We start from the raw sequence: 14,080 nt of genomic DNA on the forward strand, positions 1-14,080 counted from the left end.
GATCTCATGTCATGCTAGGGTTATGCTGAGTTGTTTGCCTCATTCCCACCTGTTGCTATTCCTCCCTCTCCCGTGACCCAGACTAGATCTGTACCGAGCCTCTGGCAAATTTGAGCTCCTAGATCGAATTCTTCCCAAACTACGAGCCACCAACCACAAGGTTTTGCTGTTTTGTCAAATGACGTCCCTCATGACCATCATGGAAGATTACTTTGCTTACCGTGGCTTCAAATACCTCAGGTTGGATGGTGAGTTTCTGTCCTCTCTGCTTTTGAAGGTTCTGGGAGGTTTAAAGTCCACATTTGTAAAGTGAGTAGTTGATGGAGGAGAGCAGAAAGGTTGATTTGTTGATGCACCTGCTTACTATTAACTCACAGTTGAAATGCGCACAGTTGTACAAGCAACAGTTATCCAAACAATGTCCTGAATGAAATTAAAACCACTAACATATGAGATGATAAAAATCACTAATACGCTTTTTAAAAAGCACTTTTATTACTATGCTTTAAAAAAAAAAATCAACCGCTGCACAATTTGAAATGAGGCTGTGAACATCTAGACTCAAATTCAGCATTACTTATTTGAATGAAAAAGAATATCAGCAGTTCCCTGCCAAAGTCTCATAGAAAGGCAAGTCACCAAACTTGGGACAGTCACCAGTTAAGCTTTCAGAACCAGAAATTGCCGCAGCCATTTATTGATAGAGGCAGCTTCTTCTGCAAGTGCAGAGAGAGAATGTCTTTGCTTTTGGTTTATTCAGTTCAGCAATTTGTTTGCTCCAAGCTCAGGCTTGAAGAGAAGTTAGAAACTTGTTTTCCCCTTCCAATCTAGGGACTGAAGCCAGGCGTGAGGAACCAGGTAACTGGTTCTTGGCAGGGAACTGCTAGTTTTAAAATCTTGGGCAAGCAATAAGCCCAATGCCTGGTCTGCTTCAGTCTTTGGGAGTTACAGGGGGAATTTGCTGTGCTGGTTTAAGGCAACTGCCTGGCAAGAGTCACTCCCAGGCCAGTCTTAGCACCAAACCCCTTGTGTTGGCTGTCTAAATTGCAACCACTCTGAACAGAATGACATACCACTGCCAATGCCTTGTACAGAGGCATGAATCTTTGGTGGAAGTGCCTTGCTTTACAGTAGCTGGTACCACGTAGAAGAGAGAACTGGGAGTTTTTGTGGACACTTCTTTAAAAATATCAGCTCAGTGCTCAGCTGACATCAAAAGACAAGTACAATGTTAGGGATTATTAAGAAGGGAATTCTGAACAAAACTGAAAGTATCATGGTGCCCCTTGATAAATTTATGGTACATCCACACCTTGAAGACTGTGCCCAATTCTGGTCCCCACACCTCAAAGAGGATATAGAAGAACTAGAGAAAGTCCAGAGAAGGGCAGCAAGCATGATCAGTGGTATGAAGGGGCTTCCCTACGAGGAGCAACTAACAAGGCAAGGCCTATTCAGTTTGGAAAAGAGATGCTTGAGAGGAGACATGAGAATTGTTTACAAAATACTTAATGGAACATAGTAAACCCCTACTGACTTTCTGTTGACTGTCTTTTACCAGACAAGAACTGTGGGGGGGCCACACAATGAAACTAGTAGGTAGTAAGTTTAAAATGAACACAAGACAGTTCTTTCTAACCCAGTGTGTAATTAAAGTGTGGAACTTGTTGCCATCAGATGTGGTGAAAACTGAGAGTTTAGCCAGATTCACAAAGGGATTGGATGCATTCTTGGAGGAAAGGGGCATCAGTAGCTGATGAGGGAGTGAAAGGCACAGCCTCTAAATTGGAACTTCCTAAACCCTAAATATTGGAGGCTGCAAGTGGGAAAGGAACAGGGGGAGAAACCCTGTTCAGACCCAGTTCACTCTCCCTTTCAGCATCTGCTCTGCTGCTGTGCTGCAGAAGACTGGGCAACGTGAACTTAAATTTTGACCCAGAAAATGGCTGTTCTTATGATATGTCTCAGCATTGGCTCACCTGCCAGCCCTGTCTAGAGGCAGAGTGGTTTGCGCTGTCTGGACTGGGAAAGGAACTGCTCCTCACCATGCTGGTATCCTTCCTCACTCACCTGCAGTCCCTCTCTCTGTGCCCACAGGAACCACTAAAGCAGAAGACAGGGGCATGCTGCTGAAAACCTTCAACGAGCCAGGCTCAGAGTATTTCATTTTCCTTCTGAGCACCCGGGCAGGCGGGCTGGGCCTGAATCTCCAGTCTGCAGATACTGTGATTATTTTTGACAGTGACTGGAACCCGCACCAGGTAACACGCAGGGCAGGCTACTGGGGATGCTGGGACACAGGGCGGGCAGATGCTGGCCCCCTGCTTCTCATGAAAGTATTTATGTACCTTTCCTGGGCCTGATGAACCATGTGCCCACCACACTCCCCACTTAGTTTACTCATGTGGGCACCATGCTCAGCTGAATGAAGGTGCCAGCCTCACTGCTTCCCTGCCAGATGTTCACATCAGCCGTTTAGTCCTTAACTCCTGTTCCTTGCTGCGGCCTCTGCCTTGAGAGAAGTCTGCTCTGTAACCTAGTACTGGGATCCAGGTGCTCCCTGTCAGCCTTGACTCGGACAGATGAGACAGGCTGGCATACTCACAAGAGCCTCTTCTTCTGTATAATGATCGTGGCTAACAAGGCTCATTAGCGTGATTACTAACTATCTCTGTTAACTGCTGAGGTTAGAGATCCCACCCTCTCCTGATAGCACAAGCTGCACAAAGGCATTGAAATTTGCTGACATTCCTCTTAACGTTGTATGTGGACATTCAGAAGTGCTAGTAAGAAGCCGGAACTCACCTCTCGCAGTGGCCAGCCTGAAAGGAGTGTGTCTCCAGAAATATATTGGTCCAGTGTGCTGGCATCTGTGCTGGCTCCCAGCAACTTTCTAGGCATGATTCAAGGTGCTGGTGTTGACCTATAAGGCCCTATAAGGACCGAGCTCTCTGTGCCTATGACCTGCCTTCTCCTTTATGCCACCTTAGTCTCTCATCAGCTGAGAGCAGCCTCCTACAAGCATCATAGAATCGTAGAGACACTGGGCTGGAAGGGACCTCCAGAGATCATCTAGTCCAGCCTTCTGCCTGAGGCAGCTATCTATACACCAATCTCGTTTGGCAAAAGCACGTGGGAGGTCATTCTCTGCAGTCAGTCCTTTGTTGTGGAACTCCTTCCCCTGTGACCCTCTAGGCCCCAAGCCTAGACATCTACTGGAAGACTTTATTTGGACAGTCACTTAGTAAGCCAGCTGAAATTAGGATCTTCTTTGGGGAATTCTTGTTGTAGACCTATATATTTTACCTAATAGTTCATCTACATTTTATATTTTGATTTCTCTTGCAAGCTGTCCTGAGTTTTTTTGGGGGGGAAAAGATGGCACATAAATTGAATAAATAAGAGCCAAAATAATATATCCTCTGTACCATGAAAGGGAAAGATTTGCATGCAGTCATAGCATGGGTTGCAGTCTTCAGGGGCTGACCTTGATCATTGCCCCCCCTAGTACAGGCCTCTAGTTGGGATTCAGTCCCTATCCTCCAAGGACTCAGTAGCCTGGTATATGTAATCTCCAAGCACTGAGCAGTCAGTGAACCAGCAGTCACGGGTTCATGAAGTTCCCCTGTGGCTATAGCATGATCCTGGGGAGTCCTGGAGTTCCTGGCAGCAGATTGGGTGCCCCTGTCCCATGGTGTATTCAGAGGGTTCCACATTGGTTCTGTGCCAACCCTGCACTTCCCGCCCCAGGACCTCCAGGCTCAGGACCGCGCCCACCGCATTGGGCAGCAGAATGAAGTGCGTGTGCTCCGCCTCTGCACTGTCAACAGCGTGGAGGAGAAGATCCTAGCAGCAGCCAAGTACAAGCTGAACGTTGACCAGAAAGTCATCCAGGCCGGCATGTTTGACCAGAAATCCTCCAGCCACGAGCGCCGGGCTTTCCTGCAGGCCATTCTGGAGCATGAGGAGCAGGATGAGGTAAGGGGCAGCATCCCAGGGCCTCCTTCCCAGCTACTCCAAAGCATGACTCGCGGCCTCGCGCAACTGGACTTTGTCGCTCCGTTGCTCTTTCCTGGCGCTCCGCGGGCGCGGGAGCTGGCAGGAAACCGCATGAAACCGTGTTTCTATTTTGAAGTGAATATTAGTGTCGGTGAAAAGTGCCGGATTGACAGCCCTGGAGACTGAAGTCCTCTATTTATCCACAGAACAGATACAGCGCGGGCAGCGGCAGTGGCAGTGCAAGCTTCCCTCACACTGCCTCCACCCTGTGCCTGAACGCTGAGTTGGAGGAACCACCTGTAAAGGTGAGAGGGGTTGTTCAGTCTCCACGCCCATTCAATCCTCGGCCTCGCTCCGGAGACCACCAGCCACGCTGCCAGCTCCGCTGGTGGTCTGTTTTTTTTTTGGCAATGCGGACACTGTCCGCTAGAAACTGGACTGAGACCACCACAACTCATCTCACACGGGCAACCGCACAGGCGTCGGCCGCTCACCGGGTGCGGTGTTCAGCTCCGAGTGTACAAACCACCCGCGCATCTCCCCTCACCACTAAATTGGGGGCTTTCGAATCTTGCAGGAAGAAGATGAGGTTCCTGATGATGAAACGGTCAACCAGATGATTGCCCGCCATGAAGAGGAATTTGACCTTTTCATGGTGAGCGTTGTGGTGGGGGCCACATCACAACCTCTGCTGGGTGACACGTGGAATGGGGCTTCTGAGGGGCCAGCTCAATGTGTTGGAGCTAAGTGGGCTTGATTCAAGTACTGTCACAAAGAGGCAGTGTGGCCTGGTGTTTTGACTAGAGCAATGATTCTTAACCTAAGTGTTAGGACAGCTTGGGGTCCTTTGAGATCCTTCCACTGGAGGCTGCAAGTGAGAGAGGAACGGGGCAGGGGTGCGGACTTATGTCAGACCCAAGTTACTATCCCTTTTAGTGTCTGCATTCTGCCACTGTGCAACACAGGAGACTAAGCTAAGAGCACCTAGGGTCTGACCCAATAAATAGCTATTATATTCTTGTGCTGGGCAGTGTTAGCAGTGTTAGATGTGCAAACACTGCGCAAGGTGAAATGCAGGGATCTCAAATAGGAATCCACAGGATTACAAACATTCTGACTTGTTCTGATCCTTTTGAGCTCTTTGTAACAGAAGAGCTGCTCAATTATCTTTCTGCACTCAAAAACTGAGTGAAAACTAAGAGTTGGCATTTTTTGAGTGAGCTTTGGTCTAGTAAGATTGAGAACCACTGGAGTACAGACTCATGAGGGAGTAGGGAACAGTGGTTAGGGAAGGGAGAGGAGTCAGTGCTCAGCATTGTTGCAGACTCTAGGGTGAGGTTGGGGCAGGAATTTGGAGCAGGCTTCACTCTCCCTGTGCCTGTGCCCTGGGCCAGCTGTTTCTGTGTCCTTGTTACTCAAGCTCTCAGGAGCTATGTCCACAGAGCTCCATGGTGCTGCATGCTGGGTTCCAGGCTGTTCTCTTCCCTCATTTTCAAGGCTTCTTTTAGCAGAAAGCCTTGCCAGTAGCAACCACTAAGCAGTTTCAGAGCTGCTGATCCTACACCAATGCTCCTTAAATACTTTGCAGCCTTTACTCAGCAAACAACGTTTGCAGTAAGTTCAGTTAAATGCAAACGCCAGGTGAGCATGTAGCCTGTTTCCAGTCCCAAGACCATGCTCCAAACCAGAACGCTCTGTAAAATGGATCTGCTCAGTGTTTCACAAGAGATCCTCCTAGAACAATATGCCCTCAGCAATGCCCAGGCACCAGCGCCTCCCCAGGTCTGGCTTTATCTCTCTGCATCTCTAATACACCCACCTTAAGATGCCAGACTGTCTTGAAGGGATGAACATGTAGGCAGGACCTTGTCAGATGCTCAAATTAAAGCTGGATAAAAAACAATTATAAATATGTTACCCATTTTCAAGAACTAATTCTATTGCTGGTTGGCTCTCTTTATAGCTGGATGGACATTTTTATGGCATGATGATAACTTTGCACATGTGACTGGAAATTTATTGCACGATTCACCAGTGAATTGTGTAATGTATGTAATGTGGCAGAAGCCATAGATAGAAGGGAGACGGGTTTGAGAACGTGGAGATCCAATAGGAACAGTCTGGACAATTCTTTGTAGGATGCATTCCTGCTGGTCGCAAAGCCCATGGGCTCCATAAAACCCCCGCCATTCTGTGTGTGTGTATATGCATGTGCATGCACATCTCCCTTTAGAGGCTGCATCTCTTGCTCTGCAGTGCTCCCTTCTCTTGGGCAGCTGCTGGATGACTGGGCTTTTCCAACAGCTCCCAACCCAAGCGCAGCTTCATCCTGGTTTGTCTTGGTCTTGTCTCTGGTGGTCTCATAGGGCCTGGTGTCTCTGTTGTCCAGCCTCAGATGTAGAGCTGGTATGAAAGGGAAGCTACAGCCTCACATATGGTTTTAGGGAAGCAAACTTAGACCCTTTCCAGCAGCTCCACCCTGATGCTTCCCTCTGGCCATAGCGCATGGACCTGGACCGCAGGCGGGAGGAGGCACGGAACCCCAAGCGAAAGCCACGTCTGATGGAGGAAGACGAGCTGCCATCATGGATCATCAAGGATGATGCGGAGGTGGAGCGCCTAACTTGCGAGGAGGAGGAAGAGAAGATGTTCGGACGCGGCTCACGCCACCGGAAAGAGGTGGACTACAGCGACTCACTGACTGAGAAGCAGTGGCTCAAGGTATACATGGTACAGCATCGTTCTTCAAACCTACACTTTGCCTATTGGGGACTGGGGCTATGGGTGGGAGTGGGGGGCAGGGGGAAATGGCGTGGTTCTTAGCAGCTCCAGTCAAGTACCAATGCAGGGTTTTCAGCACAACGACTCTCCTGCCAGTCACAAACAGCAGCCAGTTCTCTTGCAGTCCCATTTGAACCAGATGTAACATGGTTCCCCCAGGGGAGGTGAGGAGCAGGGACTGGGAGAGCTCACATCACCCCATTTTCATGCTCCAGAGGCTTTTAATAATTTAAATCATGCCACCAGAAAGCACTACACAACCAGCTGCTGCCTGTCTTTGCTCAGGGGCACCTGGTGTGCTGCTGAGCCCATGTGCTCTGAGCCTGTACCTGGTGCCAAAAGGCATGTTTGTAATCAGCAGTTGCGGGGAGGGAGGGGGCTGCTTCAGCTAAAGAGTTCATTATTTCTAGGTGGGTGCTTTGAGAGGCTTTAACTGTCAGAGCCTGTCCAGCCAGATTCCTCCCTGCAGGAAGAGAGAGTGGATTCGTGCTTCAGAGGTGTTCTGCTTCTGCCATTCATCTTTAAAAGGCCTTTGTGGTCACCTAAAAATCCCCTAGATAGCTGGCATGTCCCAGCTTGATGTATCCATGCAGGGCATTGAGGAGAGCCAATCTGATCAGCTGGATGTCCTCAGCAGAAAGCAGGTTCCCTCCATGGCACTTTGCTTTTTACAGTAAAAACCCCAGCCCTTATCCACATTCCTTGAGGCGAGCAAATTTTCCAAGCTGAGGTAGAGTCCATAAGACTCTCCAGGAACAGGAAGCTGTTTTGGTCCTGTTGCTGAACAGCAATGTCTTTATAAAGAGATCTGTCACTCTTTGCCCTGGGTTTGCAAACAGTTGTCCAGTCATTTGTTGGAGGGGGCTTTAGCAAGATGGCTGGGTTGGATCAGGATGTAGATGACAGTCTCCTGGTCTGTAACAGAGCAGGAGCTGACTCCTCAGTCTGGGTTGGGGGGTGTCACAGAGTAATCCAAGGGCAATTTGAGCAGATGCAGTTCCCCACTGTCCAGTCCACAGGGCAGCTAATCAAGCTTCATGTCAGTGACCCACACTTAGCTTTTCCTAGTAAAATCCCACGCCTTTGCCCCCGTGCCTGGCACCCTTGGTATTAGCTGTCCCCTGTCCCTCCTCGGCCAGGCGATTGAGGAAGGCACCCTGGAGGAAATCGAGGAAGAGGTGCGTCAGAAGAAGTCCTCCCGCAAACGCAAACGGGACACAGATGTTGGCTCAGCCACACCAACCACCAGCACTCGCAGCCGGGACAAGGATGACGACAGCAAGAAACAGAAGAAGCGTGGACGACCCCCTGCTGAGAAACTCTCCCCCAACCCACCCAACCTCACCAAGAAGATGAAGAAGATTGTGGATGCTGTGATCAAATACAAGGACAGGTAAGGGACCCGCAGCAGATGCTTGCCTCAGCTAGTTCAGGAGAATGAGCACGGTCTGAGCACAGAATTGGAAGCTAGGGGCACCCAAGAGCTCCTGCCTGGATATAGGTGCTCTGGACGTTAAGACCACATGATTCATTTTGCTTTGGTTTCTCCATGTATAAAGTGGGAGTTGGTTTCACTTGATGTACTGAGAGTAAGTGGGTGAGGCACTGAGAACCCAGAGCTGTGGTTTCTGTATCTCCCAGGGGCTGTTAAAAATGAAGGGTGAGTTTCCTTGGGGCTGTCCCAGCCCCGTCATCTTGCTGCCCCTTAAAACCAGCAGCAATTGCACCTAGCAGGTTCAACAAAGAGAGGCAGCTGGGCCAGGACACATGCTGTAAGTTCTAAGAAGTCTGACTGTAACTACCTCTTACCTGTGGTGACTGCTTCCTTCCCATTGCACCTTGGGCTGATTTCCTTGGTTGCCCTAAGGTTGGAGCATCCTCTTTGTGCCTGTTAACACGTGGCGTGCCATCGGCAGTCTCCATCCCAGCCTTGACAGTTGTCCACTCTTGTGGCATTCGCCATCCATCATGTGACTTCTCCCCCTGCAGCTGTCCAGTTGTGGCTCCTTTGCCTGGCACTGCTGGGCACTGCCATGGCTCCTTCCTTCTGAATGGATTTGCAATTTGGGCCTCCACAACACAGGAATGAAACTCAAGTATGTCCCCCATGTGGAGCAGTTTCAGAGGCTAAAGCCATCTCCCACTGGGGAGTAGGATGCTGCTCTCAGCCTGCTGCTGCACGAGCAGCCTGTGTGTCCTCTGCTTCTTATTCATTGAGACAGCCTGGAAATGGACTGTGGGTGGAGGGGGAGGGAGTAAGTATCTTGGCTGTGTTCACTTAAGAGTCTTGAAATGCAGCAGCTGGCAGCAGCCTTGGAGGAGATCCCAGACTGTAGTGGGCCAAACTGGCTTCTGCTTTCCTGGGAAGCTCTGGGGTCCAGTCGGTCACACCATATCTCAGTAGCATGAAAAACACCAAGGTTTTTCTCTGTCCCATTCCAGACAGAGCCTTGACCTGGTATGACCATGGGCTCACAAACCCCTGACTCAAGTGTAGCTCATCACTTTGCCACCCAGGGGCTGCCCTCTCAGGAAGGGAGAGAAAAGACGGAACTTGGTCACTGATCTCGTGTCTCCCTTGTTTTGCAGTAGTAGTGGACGCCAGCTCAGCGAAGTTTTCATCCAGCTACCTTCCCGCAAGGAGCTGCCCGAGTACTATGAGCTCATCCGCAAGCCCGTGGACTTCAAGAAGATCAAGGTAACTGCACCCTGTTCCTTCCCTGCCCACTGGAGATAATCTCGTAGTGACCTCACTTCTCTGCCAGGACCACACCTAACACAAGATTAATGCTGAGTGTGGTTACAAGCGTGGTCTCTCCTAAACACTTCTGCCTACATGCTCTCCTGTCCTGCAGCTCTGATCATTGCTTTCCTGCCATCCTAACTGCAGCCTTCTTAAACTCCACCTTGAAGCAGTCTGAGTTCTTTGGCCCACTGCCTTATCTAGAAACTCTTCCCAGAGCTTTTGCCATGCTAACAGCTCCATGGAGCTATTATTTGATCTTGTATTACTAGTTCTTTTTCCCTCCTGGTTATGACCTCCATGGGTGTCAGTATAGAGCTGAATCATGTCCCCTCTCAGCCTTAATTTTGTCAGTTTTGCCATTCAGAAAGCTGTTCAGTTTTTGTCCTAACTCTAGTCACTGGTCTCCACTCTTCTCAATGCCTTGGGCAGTGGTACTTCCTTGTGTCTGCTGGAGGTACCTTCCTTAAGGCACCCTAGAATCATCTCAGCCTTTGTAAAACTACATCTCACTGATGGCTCATGGTGCATCCACAATCAACAAGATGCCCTGTTCTTTTCCTCTGCTGTGTGAGAACCATGTACGCAGTTCTGCTCCCCACATCTCCAGAACAAAGTAGAGTTAGACTAGGTGCAGAGAAGGGCAACCAAAATGATCAGGGGCCTAGAGCAGTTGCCAGACGAAGAGAGACTAAAAAGGCCAGGACTTTTCCGTTTGAAAAGGAGAAGGCTGAGGAGGGATAGGATAGAGGTTTATAAAGTCATGAAGGGTATGGACCAAGTCAGTCAGGAACTGTTGTCTAACAAGTCCCAGGATACTAGAATGAGGAGGCACCAGCTGAAATGAGCAGGAGACAGGCTTAAAACTAACAAGAAAAAGGACTGCTTTACACAATGCATTGTAAACATGTGGAATTCATTGCTGCAGGAGATGAAGGCAGAGAGCAGAGCCAGGTTCAACAAGGGACTGGATAAATTCATAACTGATAGATCTAGTAATGGCTATTGAACAGAGTAGTTGGAGGCATTTCCTCTGGTATCTCTAATTCAATAAATGGTGGATGCCAGGGAAGGGTATTGAATAGGGAATAGATCATTAGAGATATCCAGTTCCATGCTCTCCCTCTATAGTATGCACTTCTGCCATTGTTGGAGATAGGATCCTGAGCTAGATGAAACATTGTTTCACCCAGTGTGGCCTTTATGTGATCCCCAGTTCCTAGCACCTGTATAAGTCCCCAGGCACATGACTTTGTGCTATTAAATTCTGGCTTGTTTCTGCTGTACTGCTCCATGATGGTCCAGTCCATCCTGGACAATGATCCAGTCTCCTTGGGACTGATGCATCATCCACCCTACTTGACATCATCCACAGATTTCTGGAGTGCGTGCTTGGGTCGGTAATGAGAACATTCAGAGGTGGATCCCAAGAACAAGGAATGCTGTCAGTGGCCTCTTTCCATCCCAATGCCTTTCCTTTCTGTGGGACATGCTGTCTCCTTGTTCACTGTAAAGTTCTAGCATGTGTCACCCCATCTTCCTCCCACAGGAGGGTGACTTCCTGTGAGGCACAATATCGCATTCTTTGCTTTAGTTTAGATGGATTATGTCTTCCATATTGTTCTGATCAAAGAAACTGGCCATCCTTTCCCAGATGGTCTGATACACTCTGCCTTGGATAAAACCATGCTCCATCTTATCCCATTTCCCCATTTATCTCCATCTCTTTGACTGTTCTTTACCTCAAGGTCTGTTCAAGGTCCCCACACAACACTGAGGTCATGCCAATCTCCTCCATATCATGGGCAAATGTGCACAGAAGAAGAGACTTCCCTCATGGTCTCTGCTAACCAGAGCTGGTGGCTCCAAGCAGCTGTTTCTTGGTTCTGTAAGATGCTGCTATCAGGCTGGGCTCTACATTTGGGTTTGGCATCTCCCTGACAACCTCCATCTCCCCACAGGAAGCACAGACCTAGGGACACTGCTGGTAGGTCTCCGTGGCTGGCCTGCATCATGGAGCAGTAGGGTCTCTCTGAGCTGCTGGGGGATGGGCTTGGGATCATTGACTATCCCAGGCAGCCTGAGGGCAGAGGCACATACAGCCAGCAAGTGAGCAGCCCAGAAAGAGGTATGGGTGGACCATCAGGGACAGCAGCACCCATAGAGCCAAGGGGTGGGACAGGGAGGCTCTGTATCTGACCAATGAGCCATTGCTGACCACGTCCCGTGTGAACCTGATCTCACCCTTCTCTGCAGGAACGCATTCGCAACCACAAGTACCGCAGCCTGAATGATCTGGAGAAGGATGTTATGCTGCTGTGTCAGAACGCACAAACCTTCAATCTCGAAGGCTCTCTGGTAAGGCCCCACCCCATCCTGGTGCCTGACATGGTGTGGGGTCCCCTCCCTCACCCAATGACAAGGGACAGTGGCTGAATCTGAGCTCACTGGACTACACACCCATTGAGACATTGCTAGTATCTTATTAGAACCCTCCAGCCAGTCAGACTCTAGAGGCTACCCATTTTGCACTAACGAAAGATTAAAACAGTACTGTACCTAATTAAGGCAGGATTATTCCAAAGTACAAGACTCAACTCACACTCTCTTCTAGAAAGTGTTGTGTTAGGGTGGAGGGGTGTGCCATGGCTTGTGCACCGACTGGCATGTGGAGCCAAGGGTTCCCTTCCCAGAAGTGACCTGCCCTGTCCTGCCCTCCCACAGATCTACGAGGACTCCATAGTGCTACAATCCGTCTTCACCAGTGTGCGGCAGAAAATAGAGAAAGAGGAAGACAGTGAAGGTGAGGACAGTGAGGAGGAGGAGGAAGGAGAAGAGGAAGGATCTGAATCAGAGTGTGAGTACTCTTTTGCTGCCACCTCCGCTAAGCAAGGAGCATGCGTGTCCATGTGGGAGTGCCCCTGCCTCGCTCTGCTCGCTGGAGAACCCTCTGTAAGGGTAGCAACCAGGTAGAGAAGGGACCACGTGGCCAGGGACCCACTACTCCTCTCCCCTTCTCCAGTACAGGGGTAGCATGTTCAGGGGAAGCTCACACTGCCTCTGTGTTCTCTGTTCAGGGGACAGGGAGCAGATGCCAGGCTCTAGGGTGGCCTGAGCAGAAAGCTAGGAGGTGACATCAGGGCAGATGGGGAATGCTTCTCTCCTCCCCATTGCTTTTGAGGCCCCAGCTCCTCGGGCAGCTAAGTTCAAGGACAGCATGAGCCGTACTGGTGGGGGGCAGTGAGGTGGTTGTGGTGCAGGTGCCTGTGGGGCTTGCAAGGCATGGGCTGCCTGCGGGGAGATGTAGCAAAAGACGCAAAGTTTGCACAGAGGTGGGATGCATCCACTGCATGTTTCTGTTAACAGGGAAGGGATAACATAACAGAACCACTGTGGTCACATGGCGATGCTGCCTCAGGAGGGCACCAGGCCCAGACCCAAGCACACATTCAGTCTCGCTATTACTGTGTACCCTCATTCCTCCATGTAGCTCGATCTGTCAAGGTGAAGATCAAACTGGGACGGAAGGAGAAGGCACAGGACCGGTTGAAGGGGCGTAGGCGTACGAGTCGCGGCTCCCGGGCCAAGCCAGTGGTCAGCGATGATGACAGCGAGGAGGAGCAGGAGGAGGTAATGGCAGAGCTTCATCGTGCAGTTGCAGGCTGGTTGGGACAGGCACCTGGATGTCTGTGTGCCACAGTGTATAAACAGTGTCCAGGGCGGGCACATGGCTCCCTGAGCTGCTGATCGGTCTCCAAAGCCTTAGGTTTGTCCTTGGGGAAACATGCATTGTTTGGGAGGCAGCAGATCTGCTCCCAACCCCCTCAGCATTTCCTCTTGCTTTCCAGGATCGCTCAGGAAGTGGCACCGAGGAAGATTAAGTGACATTCCATGCCCCAGACGAGCGCCGACTGTTCCAAAGTGGAAATACTCTATTCCCTTAGCTCTAACGGGTAGCGACACACGTAGTTCCAGACTCAAGTAAAACTGTATAAAAACTCTTCCATATTTATACTGCAGAGAGGATGTAGGACTGTTTGTGTCTTGCCTTGTCCTGGCATCAGTAGCGTTTGTAACAGCATTAACTGTTTAAAAGAATTATGAATTGGGGAACACTTGATATCTATTTTTTTTTCTTTCTATGGCAGTACTGTTTCAGTCGCAGTATCGAATCACTGTAGTTTTAAACCGTGGATGCATGTGCGTAGCAGTCCACTCCTAGTACTGTATTTTATGAAGCAGGTCCAATCGCCCGCTGCCCGCCAATTGACGGGAGGGTGGCCGTGGTGACTGTGTGTGTCAATGTCACTGGATTTCAAACAGTAATAAATTAAACAAAAAATGGCGTTGAGGGGTTTTTTTCTTTCTGACTGGGTGGGGGGTTTCACCTCTGCTCAGTTCATTTGACACCTTGAAGCAGCCCGATATTCCCTTGCCCACCCCCCATAGCATGGTCTATCTGCAGGTGGGTCCCTGCCTTGCTAGGCCAGACCACCCCACTTTTGGTTCCTGGCAGCAGAAAAGAGGGGCACCAAGCAGCATCATGGTAGTTCTACC

At 49.9% G+C, this 14,080-nt stretch overlaps 1 protein-coding gene across 9 annotated transcripts in view; it reads left to right on the forward strand.

Annotated features, from left to right (window-relative positions):
* SMARCA4 (SWI/SNF related BAF chromatin remodeling complex subunit ATPase 4) overlaps window positions 1-13,869 on the forward strand; it is a 52,352-nt gene extending 38,483 nt beyond the window's left edge. For 2 of the 9 annotated variants that reach the window (XM_090061468.1, XM_090061470.1), the window contains exons 25-36: window positions 82-248; window positions 2,098-2,261; window positions 3,751-3,978; window positions 4,206-4,304; window positions 4,577-4,654; window positions 6,502-6,729; window positions 7,920-8,173; window positions 9,370-9,478; window positions 11,780-11,881; window positions 12,248-12,380; window positions 13,014-13,153; window positions 13,372-13,869. In XM_090061468.1, coding sequence (XP_089917594.1) covers window positions 82-248; window positions 2,098-2,261; window positions 3,751-3,978; window positions 4,206-4,304; window positions 4,577-4,654; window positions 6,502-6,729; window positions 7,920-8,173; window positions 9,370-9,478; window positions 11,780-11,881; window positions 12,248-12,380; window positions 13,014-13,153; window positions 13,372-13,404 — 1,735 coding nt within the window. In that variant the 3' untranslated portion in view covers window positions 13,405-13,869. The remainder of the gene's footprint in view (window positions 1-81; window positions 249-2,097; window positions 2,262-3,750; window positions 3,979-4,205; window positions 4,305-4,576; window positions 4,655-6,501; window positions 6,730-7,919; window positions 8,174-9,369; window positions 9,479-11,779; window positions 11,882-12,247; window positions 12,381-13,013; window positions 13,154-13,371) is intronic. The other 7 variants (XM_090061472.1, XM_090061469.1, XM_090061471.1 and 4 more) reach the window with 7 other exon arrangements.
* Window positions 13,870-14,080: the final 211 nt, after the last annotated feature.

The sequence above is a fragment of the Crocodylus siamensis genome, chromosome 8, assembly GCF_052110815.1.
Source record: "Crocodylus siamensis isolate JL-2025a chromosome 8, ASM5211081v1, whole genome shotgun sequence".
Classification (NCBI taxonomy): Eukaryota; Metazoa; Chordata; order Crocodylia; family Crocodylidae; genus Crocodylus; species Crocodylus siamensis.